Source organism: Oxyura jamaicensis, chromosome Z, assembly GCF_011077185.1.
Source record: "Oxyura jamaicensis isolate SHBP4307 breed ruddy duck chromosome Z, BPBGC_Ojam_1.0, whole genome shotgun sequence".
Lineage (NCBI taxonomy): Eukaryota > Metazoa > Chordata > Aves > Anseriformes > Anatidae > Oxyura > Oxyura jamaicensis.
In genome coordinates, this window is record NC_048926.1 from 37,173,840 (window position 1) to 37,199,040 (window position 25,201).

General features: G+C 36.6%; 1 protein-coding gene across 9 annotated transcripts in view; it reads right to left on the reverse strand.

Annotated features, from left to right (window-relative positions):
* The window catches only part of PIP5K1B (phosphatidylinositol-4-phosphate 5-kinase type 1 beta), a 110,728-nt gene that overhangs the window by 22,816 nt on the left and 62,711 nt on the right, over positions 1-25,201 (reverse strand). For all 9 annotated transcript variants that reach the window (XR_004746254.1, XM_035310475.1, XM_035310478.1 and 6 more), the window contains 7 exons: positions 23,932-24,049; positions 19,536-19,688; positions 17,263-17,562; positions 4,745-4,956; positions 3,216-3,299; positions 3,068-3,116; positions 2,464-2,548 (listed from right to left, as the gene is read on the reverse strand). Coding sequence is in view for 8 of the 9 variants with exons in the window: in XM_035310475.1 (XP_035166366.1) it covers positions 2,464-2,548; positions 3,068-3,116; positions 3,216-3,299; positions 4,745-4,956; positions 17,263-17,562; positions 19,536-19,688; positions 23,932-24,049 (1,001 nt within the window). In the remaining variant the exon portion in view is untranslated. The remainder of the gene's footprint in view (positions 1-2,463; positions 2,549-3,067; positions 3,117-3,215; positions 3,300-4,744; positions 4,957-17,262; positions 17,563-19,535; positions 19,689-23,931; positions 24,050-25,201) is intronic.

The window sequence follows — 25,201 nt, forward strand, 5'->3', positions numbered from 1 at the left end:
AGATCAGAGAGAAAATTAGGCATGGTGTCCTTAGTTCTACATTGTAGTTTTCAAATACAGAAAGCTTTGAATCTTGTGCTTACATAAATCTAGAAGTAAAAAATAGAACTGAAAAAAATACTCAAATGTTCAGGAAACGTATATAGCTGCAAGATAAATTTAGTTTGTTCAAGGGAGAGATGTATTGAGCTCTGTACTGTTTATTTTCCATCAGTATGGAAGAGTTCCAGGTAACAAGGCTTTTGGAGTATATCTTAGACAACACAGCTGCCATCAGCTCTCTAACAAAATTATTCCATGGTTTAGCAGAACTCAGCCTCAGGAGACTCCTTCTTCCTTTCATCTGAATTTTGCTTTGTTTTTATCACATTAGCAAACAGTGGATTAATACCATAAAATTATCATAAAGTGGTAATTTTAAGTTCATATACTACATCATTTACCTGTTCCAAAGGTTTTACTATTTAACACCTTAAGTTGTTAGCTTGTACTAGTATTTACAGTAATTCTCCTTTCACTTAAATCTCATTTAGCTCTATCATTCATTTGCATTTTGTTCTACTTCTCTCCACGTGGGCTTCCTTCTCACTCAGATAACTATTGACAATGTTAAAAGAGACCAGCCTCACACTGGTCACAAAGGTGTATACAAAACACCTTTCATCAGTTTGACACAATTCCATAGCCTCAATACTCTTCCTGTGGCATTTGAGCCAACTGTCTGTTCCACATATCAACGTTCACCTCCAAACCAAATACAGGTACACAAGATAAGATTATCATAATGCTAACCAGGATCTTTTCTAGAGTATATGCTTCTCTATCAGCTACATAGTTCTAGCCAATCAATTTGTATTTATTTGTCAGGAACTGTGCTTTATAAAAATCCATCCACGAAACTTACAGAACACTATTTCCTAGAAGACAGATGCCTTCTTTTACCAAATGGGAAAAAAACATTGTCAGAAAAACAAAACAAAACAAACAAACAAAAAAGTGAAATGTCAGCACCTCCACAGATTTAAAAAATAGTTTGGCAGTAAAGCAGTAAGTTAGTAATGGATGATACCAACTGCTTTGTTTGTCTTATATATTACATTTTTTATAGCACCTGCCACAATTGCTCAGATAACCAGGACGGCTTTTCCCCGAACTGTGGCTTGGGACACAGTGAAACCCAAGCACTCATCTGTGCCTTGCTGGTATATTCATCAGGTCTTGCCTACCACTTTCATCACTGCACAGACGCTGAGTGCTTCTCAGCAGTCACCACCATTCTTCTCTGCATATTCGATACTTCAGACTGAATGTCCTTCCAGTAGCATGACATATTCTATTCACAGAAGAATTATCCATTGACTCATTAATAAAAGACTCTCCAAAAGTCTTATTTTCCTGAATGCTTGTCACAACACAGCATGTATATGTAAAATCACTAGGGTTAATTCAAGTTTTCCCTTCTTCCTCTAAAACCCCCTCACGCTACTTAAACTCTGCTTTTATTTTATTTTATTTTATTTAAAGTTTGGCTTCTCTCAGCTTTCTCTTTTCTCCATAAGTCCTTTTCCTCTTATTTAGTAATTTTTATTTATTTAGATGATTTTTATCATCTACTGTTCTGATTTCTTGTTGTTCTTAGGGTCTGCAGAGGGTCACTTTCCCCTTCAACCCTAATGCTTGAGGATATACAGTTGCATGGTCTACTTAAAGTTATACTAATAATTAATTTTATTTCTGAGAAGTTACAATAAACAATAGTTAATTTTAATAGTAAATTGTTGCTGAAAAACTTAAATGGAAGTCTTTGGACAACTCTTGGTAGGTAGTGATGTCCTTTTGTTGTGAAGGTGGGTTTCTACTCGCATTCTTCCTGTTTTTTTAACCCATACCTGATAATGGTAAAGTATTAGGCAAAGTACTTAATAATGGTATGTAATTTACCCTTGAGAATGAATTAAAAGATTAAGGAAAGGAGAAATGGATAGGAAAAGCAGAAACAGGTAACAGTGACAAAGGTGAAAGACTTTATTAATTGTGAACTTCCTGTTTTCTTCCTGACAAAGCACAGAAGAAATCCATATCAAAAGGAAGAATGGCTACACTCAAACATGCTAAAAATGGTATTTAATCAACTAATGCAAATTAAATAAAGTGAATGGGGTCATTTCTCTGAATAGATGAAGGACTGGGCACATAATTAGCTCATGAAATTTATCTTGATATCAATCAAGGGAACCTGCCTTACCTTCAGATCCCCGATGACACAAAAAATACATAGGAAATAATTCTCCATAATTCTAATAGTAGGGTACAATCCCACTAGACCCAGTGAAGAAACTCAACTTCTGGTAATGCAGTTACCACGTGATCTTGAAGAAAGATTTATTCTATTGTCAAGACAAAAGTATTTTGAAGTAATGATTATAAAAGAGTCTAGAAGAGCAAAAACAACAACTTTCTTACCTTGAACTTTCTTGAAAACTCTGGTGCTCATAAATTTTAAAAATCTGTCTGCATAAAAACTTGGTCTGTGAACTGAAACTGTGTCCTATAAGATTGAAAAAGTTCTCAGTCACATTTTCCACATGAAAATCAAAATTAAATTGTCAAGAGAAAAGCTCTACAACTCTGGTAAATTATATATTTCTGTCTTATTCAAAACAACAAAACCCCAACACTTTTTTCCTTTAAGGAAATTTGGCTTAGACGAGTTTTAACTAAGTTAGACAATTTCATTTATGAAATTTTGCGTTATTATACAGCCACATTCTGCAAAATCTTTCCAGAACTTGGAAATGCTATTTTTTACCTTACATACTTTCTTCAGTGTCTTTCTACATGACTATTGTCCCGAGTAAGTTATATGGGCAAGATAATTTTATTTGCTTTTTGAAAGATCAACTAAAGTAAGAGCATTAATTGGGAAATGGATCTAAAAAAATTCAGCAACACTCTAGATGATGTGGTGATGGCAGACTACAACTATCCCAGAACTAGCTCTTCCCTGGTCAACAGAGGTCAAATTTCCATTACCTAAATATCAGCAATTAAAAATATTTATATTTACCCCATCATAAACAAGAGCTTTCCATGAGTGTTCCAGCTTCTTCATTAACCTAAGCACATAAAAACAAACTCAGAATTGCTCTGTAAATATTCCATACTTGTAAGCAATATTTTATTCAATAAAAATAGGAAATTCAACTGCCACTTACCTGTAAGACTGTAGAATATCAATAATACCCATAAATAGAAGCAGCTTTTCTCCTTTATGGCTTTTGGCTGGAATACCTCCCATTCTGAAAAACAAACAAACAAACAAAAAAAACAACTTAGATTATCTTTTAAGAGATTTCTGATTTTGTCACTTAGCAGGTGAACTGTATCTATTTAAAAATCCAAAGAAATAATGCACAACTTTAAAGCTAGATGTCACAGTGCAAAGTCAGCCAGGTGTGGGCCCCTTAGCAAGCAACTGATTTTAAATGGCAAACTTAAAGTATCTCAGATACACTAGTAAATATCCATCATAAACAAGGAATATTTTGGGATGACTTTTAGATAGGACTGGAAATCCATGGAAAGATCTAACTGCTGCTTTCAGCAGCAATACTGCACTGCTCGTGATCTGGGCAGCACCACATTATCACTACTGTTACAGGATACCTGGTCTTCCATATATAATAACCACGGGGACGTTCTCAGACGACCTGTGTAATCAGTCTTGGCTTTTAGTAAATAACAAAAACCAAAACCAAGACAGATCACCCTGCCCCCCACCCCCCCCACCACCCCCCAAACCTGCCAATGCAACACCTCTACCACCATACAAGAGCATTCACAAAGATCTGCATGAATGTTATACTGTAAAAACTTGTTGAAATCCTGCTCTAACTTATATCCTAGACCACGGAATATTTAGAAACTCTATCAATGCTAAGTATCATAATTCTCCCATTTGTTTGCTCTAGGTTTGAACACACTTCTGTATCATCAGTTGTATTTACTAGAACAGCTCCCTTGAGAACCATGAGAAGAGTAAATCCTTTGAATGTGAAATTAAACCCTTATAATCAAGAACTGACTATATAGAATGGGAATGGTGATCATAATGCTCCCACTAATATGGAATGTATTTCAAAAGAAACAGGAGAATAATTACTGTCTATATACTTAAATTTCTACTGCACTTTTTGCTAGATAGAAAAAAAAAAGCAGCAGTTTTTAAATCTCAGGAAGTATCATGCATAGATATGACTGCACTACAGTGGTTAATTAATGATCCAGTTCTACATATTGAGCATATTACTTTAAGATGTAAGTAAACACTGTAGAAACAGTCATTTCAATGCTACTAAATAGTTTTTGCTTAGGGGCCATCAGGCTGTTTCTAGTTTAGATGATATCCAGGACTCCTGTAATGGCTGTCTTATAACATCTCTTTTATGAATGAATGCATTTATGAAAAATGCACCTAAGTCACCTTGAAATAACCAAATTTGCATTCATGCATTTAAAGACAATCAGTCAACAATCAAGATCTTTATTTCTTGGTCTCCAGCAAATCTTGATGGTGTACCTTTGAAAAAGTTAAAAAAAAAAAAAAAAAAAAAAAAAAATCTTTCAATTCCTGAAATGCAGTGGTCTCTTGAATGTTTTGCCAGTCAGTACCAATTGGCACAGACTGGAGAAACAGAATGTACAAATTTTGATAGCAACCTTAAGAATGGGTTATGGCACTTACGTGTTTGTTGCCTCTGTGACGACAGAGTCCCCTGACTTCCCAGGCCCCTGTATAGACTCCATGGCTGTGGAATAGAGAACCTTCTGCCCTCCAGGACGTTTTGCATCTGATGCATTCTGGGAAGTCTCACCCTCTTTTTCCTTCATGTGACTGTTCAATATGTGGATTCCCAGTAGAAGGCTGTAATCCATGATCTTGAAACTTTCTAGAACCTATCAATATAGAAGAACTGGCTGTACTAAAACAAAAAGGGCTATATACAATGTCCATTACGCAGCAGTATTTTGAGAACCTAAATAAAAATAGGACTTAAGAACACATTTCTTTGATTATGAAAAGGTGCACATAAGTCAAATGACAGCTACCTATTTATCTTAACCTTCTTGTAACAAGTAAAGAAAGAAAGAGATACAAAGCTGAAATGTAGCACAATATCCACAATTGTTTTTATTTATAGCAAATAATAAATTAATAGTTCCACTACATATTTATGAACCACAGGGTTTTTTTTTGTTTAAGTCACCTGTAATGTGTGTTCCAGACTCCTTATTAAGTATTTTTGCCTAAACTAAAAAAAAATTACTCTCCCTCCACCTCCTGTTTATAACCAAAAGAGCATTCTTGGAGAATTATCAAATGTCAAAAAAAGACACATTTGCTATCACTCTCTTATTCATTTATTCTTTCATGCTCATGTGTCATGAGTTTCTAGCCACTTATATCAGCATTAAATCTGGCGCACTTCCATTAAAAGTTCAAGTCAACATGTTAACATGTGAAATAAAACAACCTGTAATCACATCTAGCAGTATAATGAAAATGTTAGCTGACACAGACTGAATTAAATGTCCTGTAAAATGGCAGTGCTACATGGAGAGAGAAAAATTAATAGCAACCAGGAAAACCAGGCTGTGCCATTCAACTTTCCTTTACTTCATGCATCTCAGCAATGCATTATGATATGATTTGACACACAATGCCCAGTGATAATGGTGTAAATTTTGGCACTGAATCAAGAGGAAGGAGTACATCTTTTTACCTGAACAAGAACAAAATGTGACTTCATAGTGGTAAAAATAAAGACCATTAACTCCAGGTATGTCAGTTAAATGAAGACAGTCAAAGCATAAATATTCTTACACAGAACATTGAGCTGGTTTCTTAACTCTAAGACATATATTGCAAATCTAAAATGACATTTCTTGATAATCACCAGGGAAGGTTTAATCACCTGTGAATTTGTATAAGGAAGTAAAGGTAGTCTACTACTTAACAGTCATCTTCAGAGATAATTTTAACTTCGATGACCAAATATATATACAGAGATGTAGGAAAGCTCTGTTCCACTCCATTTGTATTTCTTATATACTTGTCAAAGTAACTAGAAGCTGAGTTCTTTCCTGTCTCTGGCATTTATCTTCCATGAGGAACACAGTGGCTCAATTTTAGCACCACTGTTAGTATGTAAAATGAAGAAAGCAAGTATGGCACAAAGCAGCGTAAGTGTGGAAAGGCATGGTCTCATCCCAATTTCCAGAGACAAAGGAGACTAAAAACCATGGTAGGTTAGATCTTGCTCAGAGTAATTCTGCACCAAGGTAGGATTAGAAAAAGGCTGCTACTGATGGCTGTCAATACTCCAGAGCATCCTTTGATAATTGAACCCACCCAGGGTTTCAGGACACAATAAAAAAGCATATTCTAAATTATGACATGACAGTATAATGAAATGTTATTACTAATTGTGTGTTGGTGGCTAATAACTTCCTGTTTTATGATTGTGAATTGCAAGACTAGCACAGCTAATGTATATAAACGCAAATATACTAGTGTCAAATAAATTCTGTAACTTCCCTTACCATTTGCTCATTACTAACCTTTACAAATAGATTCTCAAAGACATTATTACATAATGCAGTCAGTAAAAATACGTAATCAGTGGATATCTGCCACCACATACTGAATTAGTTTCTGGGTTGGCTGAGGAAAAAAAAAAAAAAAAAAAAAAAGCACGCCCCAAACCTCAAAATCAGATCCTCTATAAAAATAATTAGCTCAACAGATCAGCTAATAACATTTTTTATGCAAAGCCAAATTTCAACATGTAGTCAAACATGGAAAAAAGCTTAACCACTTTTATTTTACAGTTATAAACATAATCTCTGAAGTTCTGTGCTCAACCTGTTCCTTACTCTTTCTTACATTAGATATGCTACGATTTAGCTGCATTAATTAACTGCATGACCTACATTTAAGATTATATCTACCCTCATGGAAGGCTATGGTATAATATGCTGGATCTTCTTCCCCAGGGACCTGTTATGTGATAAAATGAATCCTTCTGACTACATCAACTCACCACTGTCACTTAAACCCATACTACTATATAGTACTATGGGCAAAATCTCTTTGACTATTTATTACTTTGTTCTAAAATCAACGAAGAAAAACACCATAAAAACAAGAGGCCATTTTATTATTCCAGTTCATTATGAAATTGAAGCATGTGCACATCCCGTGGATTACTGAAAATCAGTGTATGAACTCCCACCCTTGTCCCCCAGAAACCTTATTTGTGGTCCTCTTAAGAGGAATGACTGTTTAGTCTTCAGGATGTTGTAATATGTTTCATCTCTTTGACTATGAAATGGCTTGATACACATTTCTGATTATTTCCCCTTAAAAATTTGATAATCAAAATAGACACTCCTAATGCAAATATACACCTTTTGACCATATCTAAGCATACCACGTTGACCTGTCTGTGTCTAAGGAAAATTCTAGTAAGAAATTATTATCCATACTAACAGGAAGCTATCTCAAATATCAGTGCTGAAGAAAAAAAATAACATCAAATTCTTCAGCCTGCATTAAGACAGAACTTTTACTTCAGTCAAGAGGATTTCCAAACAAAGGTAACTGAAGGGTTCTCAGATACGCATCATTAACAATATTTAAAGTAACATATCATGGTTATTTGAAAATGTGTAAATAACATTTTGCAGACAAACCTGCACGAATGAAAAGGGAAAAGTCAGAGAATCAAACTATTTTTGAACATGCAGCATCTGAAGAACACAAAGAGGTATAAGCCTTTTCCTGTGTCAAGTGTTGCTTGCAAATTGTTCTGCTGATTTTATATGAAACTGCTTTGATAAATGGTATCAAGTTTTTGCTATAAAGGTACTGAAATTAGTTTCTAATTTATTGGGAAAAAAAAAAAAAGAAGGTCAACACTCAAAGAAATCAGTCGTATAAATGCATATACGTATAGCAAAATGAGCAAGCTCTTTAAAATACCTGATGTCATCCATGTGGGATCACTGGAAACTAACATTAATGCTCAGAAACATACCCCTTGTGTAGGTAAAGCAAGAGAAATTCAATCTTTCTTCTTGTAATCCCTCTGAAATGAACCTTGCTAGCAAAATAGCACTAGGAAATTTCAGCAATAACATTCTTGTTTGTTTCTACGGAGCATGATTATGTGTATTTGATAATGACAATCATAGAATCATATATATATGTGTCTGTTTTTTTTTTATTACTAGATACAAAGATTCACACATCCAACATTCAGCAGTGTCATCACCTGGTCACCATGTGCTGTTTTTGCAGGGCTGGTTTTAGCTGCTGTGACAACTTCCAGGTGGCAAGCCTCACTCATTCTGTTCCAGCCTTATGCACTCACTACTTTGCGTTCACACTATATAAAAACCCCGTAAAATGGCATCACAAAATACGTTGCTTTCTGAACAGGCTAAAATAACTCTTTGAATCAGATTTTCCCTTCTCTGTGCTAATCAGATGTTAAAGTGTTCTGTGAATCATCTTAGACATAGCCACATTGAACAATCTCAGCCAGTGACTAACAGAACAGAAGCACGTACCTCTGTCACATTTTCATTTTTATTGTAGATGCAGCCCAAGGTGTGTACTGTCTGCAAGTGAAATCTGCATTCATGCTGCTAACCACAAAAGGCAACTACGTAAAATTGAAGAAAGTACTACTCAAAAAAAGGATAATTTCAAACATTCAAGAAATGCTAAAACTTAAGAGGATAACCATGTAGGGAAGCATTTCCACTCCTATACACATTTCAGAAAGGGACCATATGAACTACGGCAGAAACAGGATGAATTTAACACGTAATCAATAATCACTCTCCAACATAAGGAGATATATTAAAATAAAATAATAATAAATAATGTCTTACAGATAAGCACTTAGAAAAAAGTGTGCAAATGTCAAATGTGTAGTGATGGGACAGGTTTAGAAATAATCTATCCCAAGAAAATAAATCCCCAAGCATTCCAAAGCATTATGTGGAATCCCTTCCCATTTCAGTAGAAATATCAGAATGACAGAACATCCTAGTGGAAGGAACCCACACGGGTCATCGAATCCAACTCTTGGCCGCATATGGGACCACCCAAAAATCAGATCATGTATCTGAGAGCGTTGTTCAAATACTTCTTGAACTCCAGCAGCCTCAGTACCATGACCACTCCCTGGTGAGCTTGTCCCAGTGCCCGACCACCCTCTGGGTGCAGAACCTTTCCCTAACCCCCAGCCTGACCCTCCCCTGTCCCAGCTCCATGCCGTTCCCTTGGGTCCTGTCGCTGTCCCCAGAGAGCAGAGCTCAGCGCCTGCCCCTCCGCTCCCCTCCTGAGGGAGCTGCAGGCCGCCATGAGGCCTCCCCTCAGCCTGCTCTGCTCGGGGCTGAGCAAACCAAGGGACCTCAGCTGCTTCTCATATGTCTTGCCCTCTAGAGCCTTCGCCATCTTTGCAGTCCTCTTTTGGATGTACTCTTATAGTTCTATGTCTTTCTTATATTGTGATGCACCAAACTGCACGCAGCAGTCAAGGTGAGGCCGCACCTGTGCGGAGCAGAGCAGGACAACCCCTTCCCTCAACCAGCTAGTAGTGATGTGCTCAATCCACCCCAGGATACAGTTGGCCATTTTGGCTGTCAGGGCACACTGTGTTGATTTGTGTTCAACTTGCCAAACCAAAACCTGCAAATCCCTTTCTGTGGGGCTGTTTTCCATCCTCTCATCCCCCGGTGTGTAGGTACAGCCAGGGTTGCCCTGTCCCACGTGCAGAATCCGGCACTTGCTCTTGATAAGCACATTGCTGGTGATTGCCCGGCCCCCTAAAATGTCAAGACCTCTCTGCAAGGCCTCTCTATCCATGATGGAGTCGATTGCTCCTCCCGGTTCAGTGTCATCCACAAACTTACTCAGTATACTTTCAAGTCCTACATCCATATCATTTATGAAATCATTGAAGAGAACTGGCCCTAAAAGAGAGCTTTGTAGTCCCTGGTGACTTTCCTTCAGCCTGATGTAGCACCATTCACCATAACTCTTTGAGGCCAACCTGTCAGACAATTGTTCACCCATTGTACTATGCGTTTATCTAGGTGTATGCTGAACATTTGGTCCAGAAGGATACTGTGAGAAACTGTATCAAAAGCTTTGCTGAAATCCATAAAGATTACATCAGCTGGCCTCGCTTGGTCAACTAGGTGCGTGACCTTGTCATAAGAAGCTATTATGCTCATTAGCGGGACCTTCCCTTCATGAACCTTTTTTGGTGTGACTGATGACTCCATTGTCCTTCACGTGTTTTTCAATAACTCCCAGAACAACTTTCTCCATAATTTTACCAACCATTGAAATGAGACTGACAGGCCTGTAATTACCAGGATCTTTCTTGCCCTTCTTGAAAATTGGAACAATGTTTGCCAGCCTTCAATCAACTGGGACTTCTCCAGATTCACAAGACTGCTGAAAAATAATTGAGACAGGTCTCAATAATGACATCAGCCAGCTCTCTGAGTATCTTGTGATGAATCCGAATGGGCCCCATAGACATGCATGCATACAGCTGGAGCTGTAAGTCCTGCACAAGTTTGAGGTTGGCTGGGAGTTAATTGTTCCTGCAGTCATGGAACTCAGGGCAACAACTCAGGGCACTTGGGGTCCCAGAACCCACTATAGCGCACCATCTCAGAGTATCTGGGGTTCCCCAGAGTATCCCCCATCTGTTTAAGACTGAGTCCCCCATCTGTTTAAGACTGAGACAAAGAAGGTATTAAACATCCCTGTTTTATGCCCGTGTTTGTGACGTGACCATCCTCATCGAATAACAGAGTAATGTTTTCTCCGGCCTGCTTTTGCTGTTAACATATTTAGAAAAAAAACTTTTTATTATCCCCCACAGTACTGGCCAGTTTCAACTCTAATTGCACTTAGGGTGCACAACTTTTCTCCCTATAACGGCAAACAGCATCTCTGTAGTCCTCCCATGTCATCCGACCTTACTTTCAGTGACCATACACTTCCGTTTTTCACCTCAGCTCTAGAAGATCCCTGCCCAGCCAAACCAACCTTGACTGCCCTTGACTTCTGACATTTTGGAACGGCCTGTTCCTGTGCTCTTAAGAGGTGGTACTTAAAAAATGACTGGCACCGATGGAACCCAATGCCTTCAAAAGCAGTTTCCCAGGGGACCTTACCAACTAGTTCCCTGAGTGGTCTGAAGTCTGCTGTCCCCAAATTCAGGACTGAAGTTTCGGTGGCACTTTTCCTCCTGTCACCAAGGACTTTAAACTTGACTACTTAAGGGCCACAATTGCCAAGATGGCCACCAATCGCAACTTCACATACGAGACACTCTTTGTTCACAATCAACAGATCTGGGAGAGCACTTTCCTAGTCAGATTCCTTATTGGTAACTGTAACTAGAAATCATCATCAAGTTGTTTTAGGAATCTCCTGGACCTGTTTGTATCAGTTCATTTCTGGGAAGTTGAAGTCATGCATAAAAACAAAGGCAGCTGATCTACAGGTATCTCTTAGTTCTTTAAAGAATGTCACTGTCATCACTGTCATTATCCCGACCAGGTGGTTCGTAGTAGACTCCCACAATGACATCCCCTTTATTTGCTTGTTCCTTACCCTTTATCTTGTAAGATATTGCTAGCTAACACTTCTGAAAATTACAATCTGGTTTCTGATTTTCAAAGTAGAAGAGGAAATTTGAGGCTTCAACATACACTGCATATGAGATAATATGTACAGACACAAGAGATCTGCAGTAACATTCTACGCAGATGCTCCTCAAACTACCATTTCTGCCCAAGAGGCCCTTCATCAAAGATCAGCAGATCTTCCACCTTCGTGCCATGACATCTGTATTTTCATAACTGCTCTTTGCTGCATTTTTGCTGCATTTGGTGCTCTTTATCCTTCAAGTAGTACTACTCTTTGGAAGGACATGCTGTAAAATGGGTGACTGAAATTATTTGGGTTAAAGAATAATCTGCATAAACCCTTTGGGACAGAAAAAAAAGACAAGAAAATCAACAACAGCAACAACAACAAGCAAAACTAAGGGTTTTGAAAAATCCTGTGAACAAATTTGATCATACAAGGTCTCTTATAGTTGCTACAGAACAAAAGAGGTGTGCATTTATGCAATAAAGCAACCCATTAAAACTGCAGTGATGAAAGTATTAGCTGGATCAGAAACTTATAAGATAAAACCCTCCTTGTTCTCAACTCTCAATCTCCTTGTCTTTATAGGCTTCTTTGTTAGTCAGGCTACTAATATGGGATGGTTGGACCAGATGATCTTGGAGATCGTTTCCAACATTAATGATTCTGTATTCTTTGTTTATGTGGTAAAGAAAATATGCAGACTTTAAATAACCATTCAACTGTCACTAGTAAAAACCTTTTGAAATGATTTCTTTTTTTGAAATTAAAAGCCACATGAACACAGCTGGAATAACTGTTGTTGCTTCTGTAGTAGACTTTTTACAGTGCAGGTATTAATATATTAATTATTCAAAATGTTAACTTAAACATGAAAAATAGGTAAACACATATACTTGTTTAGAACATTCTCTAAAACTTGAATAAAATACTTATAAATGTAGAGAGCATCCCTAAAAAAACTCTGCCTGTTGCTTTTCCAGCAATTGGATCATATCCAACCATTGTTACTGAATGTTTGAAGGAAAAAAATAAAAAACTGAAACACAATGGTGTTACATCACAACAAATAAAAATATTTTTGGTAAAGTTTAATTTTGGAATAAGTAGGCTCAATTTCCACTTAAAATTGTCAGAAGGGAAATTTGTTATTATAAAATCTGAACTCAGTCATTTGGTTTGCAATTCTACTTTAAACTCTTAGCAGCAATGCATTTTGACCCTTATGTCTTGAAAAATATTAGGCAATGAGAAAGAAACAAACATGACTTGAACCCCTATTGCTACCACCCAAAAATGGCATTCAGAAAATCTAATTTTCCAGATAGCATGGCAATACTAGCTGATAATACTCACAAAACTCCTATAAGGCACTTAGTTATTATCCTTTTTTTTTTATTATTTTTAAATGCAAAAATATGGTATAGAAATTAAAGTCTCTTCCACAGCGGGAACACTGACTCCATCTTCATATGTCAGGGAAGGTTTTTGTTTCCTCATGTGTAGTATGACTTCTTAAGGAGAGGAGTGAAGAAGGTAGAGTAAAAACAATTTGAATCTCACTCTCAATATAGCTAATTTACAGAGGAAAAAAGAAGGTCATTCTTCCAGCCTCATGAATTTGGAAGAGCTATCCCCAGTGAAAAATCATAAAACATGAAAAATCTCCAAGCATAATTTGCCTATTCATAAGTTATTAAGCACTTCAATTGGTAACTTGAAAAAAATCTCTTCCTGTTGAAACAGAAAATCTAATCACTTAATGCCAGACAAAACCCCTTAGTCTTACAGTGAGCTGGCTTACCTATTTGTGCAAAAGTAGATGGAGAATAAATCTTAACTTTAGTTTTTGGAATATCATGTACTTGCAATTTCTCCAGGGAATTATATCCCAAACCTTAGGATAAATAAACACTGTTCAATATGCCTAGACAGTGTTTCCATCTCCAATACTTATATACATCAAAAAGTGTTATGCAAGAGGAGGGAGAAACAAAGGGAACAGCATACTTGCAGATGAAAAGAGGTTGTCAGAGCGCATATAGATAAACATCTTACTGAGCAGACATTAACAGCAAAGTAAAGAGTAAAAGGAATACTATTTGTAAGATTTTTTTTCAATTTGTCCATTTACTACAGCAAACTACATTTACATAAACCCTTACTAGCCCTTTCCAATTTTATTTTCTCTTGGATTCAGCAGCAGATGGAAAGGGAAAACACCACCAGGCTATTTTTAATAGAATACCCCAAATTTTTGCATGTGACTAGGTGATATTCAAGAACATGCTTCATATACTCACATACATACAGCAAAGATTTACAAGAAAAAAAAATCCTGTAAATATCTGTTCTCCTAAAATTAATGTTTACTGTTTAAAGTTGCACTAAGATGCTTTGTTAGGTTACTATATGAATTTGTAAAAATATCTCTGCATAATCACGGCACTGACAGTTTTTAAAGGTATTCCATTCTTTTTTCCTTTTGATGAACAGTTACTAGTTCAATAGTTTTTCTGCATTTTAAGGGTCTACAGGGAAGGAATTAAGGGTGGACCAAATCCTGATGAGATATTCTGGAGAACCTTTCCTACAGTAATTTTGGCATGTACATCTATAAAACTCCTAATTTTTATATGTGAACATCAAAAGACTACCTATGTTACTTGTGTGGACTGTGAATTCCCTGTACCAAAGGACTGTCCTGGTGTCTTCTCCTATGCTTTCTGTCCAGAAGAGATGTAATTAGTATTTATAAAATTGCTTAAGAGCTCTAGTAAAGATCAAGCATACAATAATGGATGCCTTCAATTTGGTAACACCTATGAAAATAAAATACTAATATTATTTCACTTCTAACCTTTCTTATACAAACTAAGTCATGCTCATGTTACTTTTACCTAAAACTACAGTTAATGACATAGCTTAGCCTTTATCCATATTTAAGTATGGATACTTATTTCTGTATTTCTGTGTGTAGTAACAGAATTTCTATGGGATTAGGTGTTTATAAGAAAAAACGAGGTAAATTTGATGTGGAGTTGAATTTTCTGTACATTTATTAAAAAAAAAATGCACTGTAAACTGTCTTTAATACCTTTATTGACTTTAGTTTTGCTTAGTATTTGCTTATGAGTGAAAAAGCCTTTATTTCTTTGTTTCATTCATGAGTGGAACAGCTTCTGTTACTATTTGTAAGACTAGAATTTTATTTGGAAATTGGAGAATCTGCCTTGTTTTTTAATAATGTTACACAATGATCAGAGTAACTAGAGGTGAGACATGCAAGGGGTGTCAAGGAAAGCAAGAAGAGCTTCTACTGCTCTTAGTGCTAAAAGGCTGACCAAGGAGAATGCGGGTTTGTTGCAGCATGGGTTGGGTGATACGCTGACAGCAGACCCTCATCAGCTTTTTTGTTGCCACCAGAAAGGCCTGCCAGGACTCTTGCTTAGTGATGGGGCACAAGGAGAAAAGGAGTTACCAGCTGGGGATGTTTATATTAAAGAAGCAAGAATAAAAAGTGTCATTTACTTATTCTGATTGTAAATTTGAATGTGAAAATGCAGCCTAAACTTAAGCAACAGAGAAGACAATGACAGAGTGCTGAAATACTGGAAAGATCAATAATTTCTTCCCTTTAATGAATTTTTAATTCCACTGTCTACACTAACTTTCTTTCTTTGAAGTACAAGAAAAAGTAGAGATTATTTAAAATTTTGAAGCTATGAAAAACTAGGTCAGTTATCACTTGTGCTAAATAGCCATTCAAATACCACGTGGGCAGAAAAAAGCAGTGGCGAAACTTTTCTTGAAATGGGCAGAGTGCTTCTAAACTTGCTAAAGGCAGCAGTACAAGGCAGGCAGGTAGATCCAACCTCATTTGTTAAGCAAATTCAGCTACGTGAAATATGCTCCCTTTGTTTTACAACACAGAGCAGGGCTTCTTTAGATAGAAAATAAAAGTTGGTTTAGATTTTTTTTATATACACATACATATATTCATATATATATATATATATAAACAGTATATATGTACTCACACATGCTATATATAGCATATATATATATATGTATGTATTCATGAATACACACTATTTAAGGATAATTTTCTTTTCTTTTATAACAGTAACATTTAGCTGGGCCTTTAAGAACCCCAGCCTAACTTTTGAGTTAAGATTGCACACTAATCACACTGAAAAAGCTGGTGTTTAGTTCAGCACTCAAATAACACATACCAAGATTTTACAAACACTTTCTAACAAAGAAGCTGTAAGAGTCCTCCTTTATATGCAACAGTTAAATGATTCTTGCTTTTACTTTTCAATCACATTCTCTCTTCTAGATTCTTTATTATTTTCCACACAATAGATTACTTCCCATGCTTTCACTGCATAAGTAACCTTTGACAAGTTGGGGAGAATGCAAAAATGGTTGTCCAAATCCCCAGATGTGAATTACTGATGCACTCTGTGTTGTCATATGTGGCAGGAGCTCTGGAAATGCTCACTGCAAGAGGCTACAGAAAGAACAATGCTTGATGTTAGATATATGTCTCCTGCTGAATATGCAGCTGAATGTTAGGTCACTCAGCTTTACAAACCAAGCACAAGACATTGCAGACTTCTGTGTTAGTTAAACAAAAGGTACTACTCATGCGAAACCAACACTTTCCACCTTACACCACAGGTGGCAGTGAACAACAACTGACGTTCAGGATGCCTCTTCAGTGTAGAGTTCAATCTACCCATTCTGCTGTTTTATCACCAACCTGTTAGGATTCCCTTTGACAAAGCTGGATTCTCTTTCCACATCCCCCTTTGAATCTTGTGAATCCCTGAGAGATCTCGATAGCTCCCCTTTTTTCTTACTTTGTATTTTCTTACCTTTGCTACAGAAACAAAACAAAACAAAAACCTGCAATTTTTAAAACTATTCTCTGTCTACAAGAGACACGGATTTCATTGACCAAGGTCCTCCCAAAGGATAATGGCAGACATCCTCTCCTGCCTCAAAATGTGATGTGGACAGCAAGCACTACCTTTCGGCTTGGGAAGAAATTACTTTGCTCCAGAACTAAGACTGCTGCCACAAGACACCCCTTCCCCATTCAGTTTGCTAGATCCTGTCCACTTACAAAGAGACAGACTTACCAAAGCTTGTAGCTCTAAATACACCCTTATCATATGTCACAACAGTTCTACTGTTGCTGTGCATCAGAAAAAAAAATCATTAAAATCTCAGAATTAATGGAGAACAATAATAATGATAAAAATTATACAGAACTACTTTCCCAGATTAATCTGTATTTCCATGAATAGATCGTAGATAATAAATTTAAGTAAACTACAGTCTTGATCAGTGTTTTGACAGCCATGGTTTTTCTAATTAAATTGCATGGAAAGGGACTTAGAGGTTAAACAGCACAGAGAGCCATGTCTTGCTCCTTGTTTTGCTGAAGTAAGTCTAGAACAGATGTGAACGGAAAAATGTAAATAGTCAATATTTTTACTCACTCGACAATCCCGCTGTAGTGTTTTCATTAATGCGCTGTGAGTTTCAGAGTCAAAATACAACCCTTCATGCATGTCTTGCAAGAAATCCAAGTCTTTGAATGTTGGGTTGGACTTCTCCCTCTCTTTTCTTGATGCTCTCCTTTTATATGTGGAGCCTTTCAAGTCATACGTGAAATGCATTTTCAAGGCTCGTGGCAAAACATTGTTCATTACAACAATTCTAATATTAATGCCTCCTGACTGAACGCAGTACAGCCCATAAAATTTGGGTAGGAGAGTCCTTGGATTCTGGTTCAGATTCTAGAACAGAAAAGATATTGTTAATTATGTTCATTTTAAAGAAACTTACATGCTTGAGAAAGTGATTTTTATGCCAAAGGACATTAACAAATATCAAGAAAAAAGAGCATGTTTCCCTATTCAGTACAGTTCCTTTGACCAATTTATTTTATTTGAAGCTCAAATTTGTGAGCTTCCAAAAGCTAGTATAAACACAAGAAAGTAACTACTCTGAACTGAAACTCAAAGGTCTACCATAGACCAAATCTACTGTGAAGCCCAGAGCACCACATACACAGGATGATTCTTCAGTGTGAAGGGTAAAAAGAAGTCTTGCAGGAAAAGAAATAGGATTCTGCTACCACCGTACACTGTTTCTTGCCAGGTGGTTCCAATCTCGTGTAAACTGCCACAATCATACTCCCTGCCATGCACTGTCCTGAAAAACATGACTGAATCTCTGATTCTGCCCATATGCCAGGTTTCACTTTTCCATGTCCCATGAAAGCACAGGCAGGGCCAAACCTAAACATATCCCAAAAGATTTAATTTATTATTTGGACCTGAACAGCCTTTGCATTCCACCTGCTGGAAGAAGTTTGGGTCAAGTAAAGTTCTCATTGCCTTGACCTCGATTCTGAAAAACAGAAACCCTGTCTCCATGCTTTTCACAATGAGGGTGAGTGCCAAATGACCAGGTTGTCTCCACATGAGTCTGAGGTCATAACAGAGTCATGACTGACCGTCAGAATAGAAGGTGTGAAATTACCCAAATTCCAAAAGTTAAAAAATAACTAGAAGATGGCAAGAGAGTTGAGAGCAAAAACCTGTCCTTCTGAACATAACTACTCTCAATTTTTGGCATGAAAACCAAGAAAGGGAAAAATTGCTTCAAGTTGTGCATTATTATTAAGTCACAACATACAGCTACAGGAACAATGTACTGTCATAGGAAACAATCTCAGTGATTAAAGTTTTACACTTTGAAAACCCCTGCATATTTTAACAGTGAGAATAAAAACCTCAGAAAAAAAAAATAAAGTGGTCTTACATTTACTTGTAATAATGATCAATTCAAACTTATGCCGAGATGATTATTCTGATTATGAACAATAACAACAGAAGTACCTGCCATCTTTTTTCTTTTGATGCTGTCAGTGCACAAAAATTTTTTAAACAAACACTGAATCCAACTCACATTACCATAATAATGATGATATTCTTCGTTTTTAGTGCGAGTAGGTAACTTTACAAGTGTTTACTTAAGAAAACACAGAAAGAAAAGAAAATCAGGCCAACAGTAACAAGTCTAATACTTCAAAGTTCTGTGTACTGCCCAGAAGAATCTCTGTTTACATGTATATTGAGTGGCCTTTTTTTTTTTTCTTAAAAAAAAAATTATTTACATTTATTTTGGATTGATGGTCTCCCTTTCTGATGCCTGATGCACATAAACTAAGACAATCAACTTAGCATTAGCCCTCAAAAGAGCTCTACTTCAAAATTAAGTTCTGAACAACTTATAAGAGTATTTATAACATTGCTGGTTTAATACATGAGAAATTGAAGTAGTCCAGAAACAAAAGTGAAACTGACCGGTCTAGTTTCTTTGTCCACTCTGAGTGAAACGCAGAGGGTAGACAAACACAAAATGGAGAAAAAAAGTTGAATTAGAAATTTAGGAAACCTTTTTTGATTACTAACTTATTAGAAGCAAAGTTTGGTATCCAGTCAGAAGATGATATTCTGCTTTATCTTGAACGCTAAAGAACAACTATAATCTTAAATTTATTCTTGATTTATATCTATTCTTTCTGATGGATGGGGGACTACAAAGTCAAAAGGTAAAAACGTCAAAAATATAAAAATATGGATACAGTTACAGAAAGATTAAAAGATATCAAATGAAACTGAATCTCTAGAAGTGTGAAATGAAACTGGAAATATACAGGTAATGATTTATAAAGATGGGAAAAATATCTTCAATTACTTACCATATAATAACCGGGCAAGAGCTTCTGAAGAAACTCAGCCTCTTTGTGTTGAACTGTTTTGATGATGAACTCGTCATCACTAGTTACAAAAAATAAGGACCCACTGGCACCTGGATTGGATAATTCAATTAAAGGCTCACTGCAGATTGAATACTGGAAGAAACAGAAAATGTTTTTCATTGCCAATGCATGCACTACTCAAACACAAGTTTAATACAAAGAATTGCAGGTGCAAATAAATGTAAGATAATTGAGGAGCTCTGTCCTTTGGGCTTCAACTGCAACAACACAGCAGGCTGGGTTCACAGTAATTTGTTTGAAGATGTGCTGCACAGCTGTGGAAGAAGCAGCTGTAAGCTAAGCATACAGTCCATTTCCATGTGCCACTGCACCAGCTGATTTCTCACAGGAGCGAAATGAGCAAGTGAGGTGGAAACAATCCATCCCCACGCCATCAGCTCTGCAAATCCTCGAGTCAGAAGCCCTAAGATGACATTTTCCTTAAAACCATTCACTTTTCACATCTGTTTATGAAGCACGTGTGGGAAGTACATTACAAAAAGCCACAGGAAGTACTGGTATTGAACTTCACAAAAATAGCCAAGTCTTCTTGTGTGCAGCTAGGGCTGACACCATTAACATAATAATCTCAGTAAAACTGCCAATGTAGTTTTCTGATTACTTGCCTGCTTTAAACAGGAAAACTAGATGTCAGCAAGTACAAAAAATTGCTTTTTGCAGGACCATCATTTTGGATGTTTAGACAGGTTCTCTCTTCCACAGGGAGACAGTAATATTTATGATCACATTAAGGAAGAAAAAGTAACCGAGGACTGTTCTTTCCCAGTACAACCAGACCTCACATGGAGGCTAATGTTCATTTATTAGACCTCCATTAATTCACACTTCATGTTCCATTCAAGCTAAGTGGTGAAGAGAAATTTAGCTCCAAAACCACAGAAAAATCTGTTTATATTAAACTTGAGAGTTTATTTAAAATATAATAACATTAAACTTTGATTCACACAATCTTTTCCTCTGTTATGTATCAGCATCTTTACACACTTGGAGATTTAGCACACAGTCCAGTAATTTAAGATTTCAGTCTCTGAAAGAAACAAAATTACACAGGCCCTGAATTGTGAGCAATGTAAGCACCGGGTAATTATTCTTAGCAGAGCAGTACATCTTCTGTTCTTATCAGAACAAAAGGAGTAACTGTTTCAGTAACAAATACCTGGTTTATTGGGTCAGTGCCTGAGATTAGATGAGCAATTCCATGGGAAAAAAACAACTTGCCAACCAGTTTTGTTTGCTGAAAATGGCTTTCATTAAATTTAACCAGAATCTGTCCAGTGATTTCAGATAGTTGTGATAGCAAAGAAAATTGACCCATAAAAATGTAACAAGCATAAAAAAAACCAAACCAAACCAAAACAAAAAACACCTTGAACTAAGGAAGCACACTTTCTATTTACTCAAATTGCTACTTTATGCATTTTCTTTTAGCGGCTCTGGCTGAGACTTTTCCCACACTTGGAATTTTTAAAACTTTTACATGCTATAAAATTTTTGCCTGTTCCTCTCTCTGCTTCTGCAGTTCACTCAGCTCCAGTTCATAACAGAGTTCATAACAGTATACTAACCTATACTGTCTGCTGGTCATTTTATGGTCCTACAAAATAAAAGTACACACCAAACAAAAAGCCCACCTAGTTTTGCAACTGGAACTGCTGGAGAGTAAGTGAAATTAAAAATGCAAAGTAACACAATCACTCAAACCACAGTAATTAGGGACTTTATAATCAAAAAGTTCCTGTATAAAATGTCAGCGCTACATAAGGTTTCCAATTCAAGGTGTCAATTTCATTCTGTAAGTTGTTCAAATGCATTGATTTTTGCCATCCAGTCTGATTCTTACAATGCATTACAGCTCAACATCTTTGCCAAAGGTAAAACTGTAAATCTTTGAGCTCTGTCATTCCAAATTAACCATGTATACCTACTTAAACTTGCTGTAATTTATCCCCTCCCTTATTTAACTTTGCTTTCTCTTCAGCCCCAGTTGGACAATCAGTTTGCATATTGTTACTGTAAAGAGTGTTACTTTAGATACTAAAAGCAAACTGTGGTCACTGCATGACAGACAGATCCAGATTTCACTAAAACAAGTGGAATTCTTCAGCCACGATCCTGGCATGTGCTACTGGGAGCAATCCTGTGGCCACAGTCAATAGGGAAAAGGGTTCCAAACTAAAAATAGTTTTGTTTTATTATTTGATTTTTGATTTATGACTTGGTTTTATGATAATGACTCCTCTGATCACATCTGCCTCTGGACCACAAAGGACTGCAACCTGCTCTGATTGCAGTATGATGCCCATTTAGTCAGAAACAAAAATGAATTCTAACTTGGTGTCAGAGCAAATATGAACATAACAGCAACCTGCATCAGTTACAACATCATCACACTAAAATTCCAACTACATTTCAAAAAAATACCTATTTGTTGAAGGAAACATGCTTCTGTATTTTAAAGAAAAAAGATGGTATTTTAAAGAAAAGGTGGTATTTTTAAAGAAAAAAGGTGGCACTTAATATTGAAACTGCTCAACTCTTAACTCTCTAGAGTACTGAACTCGGCCTTCCCTTAACCTAGGTAGGAAAAGCGGAACATACAGCAACAGCACAAGTGTCCCGGACACAATGACCCAAATACTCTGTGCCCACACTGTGGTACAGAGAAATTTAAATCTCTCTCACCAAAAATCAAAAATGCTTCGTAAAGTTTCTTAACATCTGCCCAAATTGAATGCCAGTTTGGAAATAAATAATAATTTTAAAATGCCTATCTACACTGTCTGCATGGAGACAGGAAGACAGCTTTATTCAGCTTCTGACCACTGAAAAACATGCTTTCTCCATTTCTATCTCTTCTGAGAAAGTTGCTCCTTTTCTTTGGAAACATATCAAGATGACAAGGTGTGCAGACAGCAAAAGGTTTCTAAAAAAAGTTAGAAGTTTCCATCAAGAATTACTTATTTTGTAGCTAAGCAGAGTGGCACAAATTTCCATCAATAGCAAGTATGGTCTTCCTGTAATCTTTAATTTATGCTACTGCAAACAGTTCTTAGATGTAATAGAATTTGCAGGTGACAGAAGCTTTACTCTACTAAGTGCAGTCTTTTCGAGCAGTTGGCAACACAGCCTGAATACTTGGTCTTTCTCCAGGTTTGTAAAAGAAAATAGAACATGTTACATAAAGACACCTTTATAAAACTCCAACCCAACAACATTTCCTAGCAACTAACATCTGTAGTTCAAAGGAATGATCTGCTTTTACACGTAAGTATTGCTCAGAGGGCTAGTAATACAAAATCCATACACAATGCTATAGAATTAAAATTAGACACCCACAGTCAACCTAAATAAAAGCAAAAGCAGCTACATTTTGCTTTTATGTTCGTTGTCCACAAAGGGAAAAAAAAAAAAAAAGAAAGAAAAAGCTTATAATGTACTCAAACACTAAAGTCAGGAAGTGGTATGTTAAGCGGTATTTCAGCGTCATTTAATCCTTCTTTTAAAAAATGCATTTCTTTCAAATTCTTTTGGTTTAAAGAAACTCATATATGATTAACACCAAAAAATATTTAAAAACACATTCTGAAGAAGTAAATAAAATAAAACAATAAAACTCTGATGCACAAAACTGCTAACTTGTGCGGGGAATCTGATTTGTTGGGTGGACCAGCATGAGACAAACATCTACAAAACAATCCAGCAGTTCCCTTTCACCATACCCTTTGAAAAGCAGAAATACAGGAGAAGCAACCTAAGTGGATCCTTGTCTCTAGCAGTGCACAATCTGGTTCCACCAACTAAAGCCTGCTCTTATGACAACAGCAAATACTTAATGTTTTTCTCATGTAAGCAGCTGAACAGCAAGGAGGAGTAAATCTTCAAAGTATACCGATACTGGAAAAAAGAAAACACTAGAATATTTCTTTCCCAGGCCCCAATCCCACTTTTCTCAAGGCTAGATGGGAATGTTTGCAGACAAGCATGTATTTAACAGAGTGAATAAGTTAAATAACAGAAGAGCACTTGCATACAAGTACTGATTATAACTTCTCCAGAAACAATGACCTGAATGAACAGTAATACTCAAGTTACTCTAGTCAACTAACAAGGCTTCCCCCCCTGTCCCTGAGGAACCTTCTCAAAGACCAAGAATTAAAATTTTTGTAAACCTCTAAAAATATTCACTAATTATTAAGCACTACACACACAAAATCTATACCCATTTATGCACCATTAAAGCATCCTCCTCTGTCAGTACAAAATTAGTATACATTATAATTATTTCGTAACTCACATGAAAATTGTAAGCTCTTACCAAATAATCATCAGGCTTGATACCAAAAAGTTCTCTGAAGTATCGGAAGGCAAGAGGTGCATATGTCTTAAATCTGAAGTCAGGGTAATGATGAGCAGGGGTAAGATTGCTCCCTTCACTGAAAACGAAAATAAAACAAACCCAGTTATTATTGAGCAATTTTTAGCAACTTTCTGTAAATCTCATCCTTAAATGTAAAGCTATCTCAGTCATTGGCCTTGCTAGACAAGAGTCATGAACACAGACAAATGTGCATTTATGTATCACCGCTCATCAATGTAATGCAAATATCCGTGAGAGGCAAAGTATTGCCAGCAAATGCCTTTTTCTCTCCTTCAAGTCATTAGTCTTTTCACCATCATTTCCACATTCATAAAGATCATGTTTAAGCTACTGCTACAGCTTCACACATCCCTCCAGTGTGAGCCAGTCTAATAGATTACTAACACAGAAAGGGTCACCCCATTTCATGTAAGGAAAGACATACTGGAATTGCTAATCTTGAGGTGTTTTTTCTGTTTATTTGCCTGTGACAACGCTTTTTTTTTTTTTTCCTGCCTCAGTCTAAACCACCACTAGCTTACATGCTCAGTTAAATAAGAACACAGGGTGTCCCCATTGTGGGGAATTCTGGAAAATGGTATGCAGTTACACACAACATACAGATTCAAGCTAGAAGAGGCATAGAGAAAGACTACTGTGGTGACCAATCTGGCAGACAGTCTTTCTTAAAGAAGCACATGAGAAGAATGTAGCCCTCTTAGATCTTTTCCTCGTTTATAACTACACTTTCACTGTGTGTTTAGGTTGCAGTTGTATAATTCTTGAGATGATCACTACGCTACTTAAGCTGAAGAAAAAGGCAGGATGATGTTGCCAGAAGGAAAAATATATATATATTAAAAACTGCCTGTGGATTCCCTAATGCAGGAAATTTTAAAAAGGCTTTAAACACCATGATTTCAATATACAAAAAAATCAAAGAAAAAAAAAAAGACTCCAGGAATTCACATAAATGTGAAGAGGAACGAACTCTCAGTATATGTCCTACAAAGACTAACTTAGGTATCATGAACTTACCATCAACATATTTAAAAGCTTTGGTTCTGTACAATTAATGCTTGTGCTATGAACTTGTGTGGTGGTTTTACCGTGCTAGGCAGCTGAACACCACAACCGCTCTCTCACTCCCCCTCCTCAGATGAGGAGGGGAAGAAGTAAAGGAAAGAACAACTCACGGGTTGAGATAAGGATGATTTAATTAAAGAGA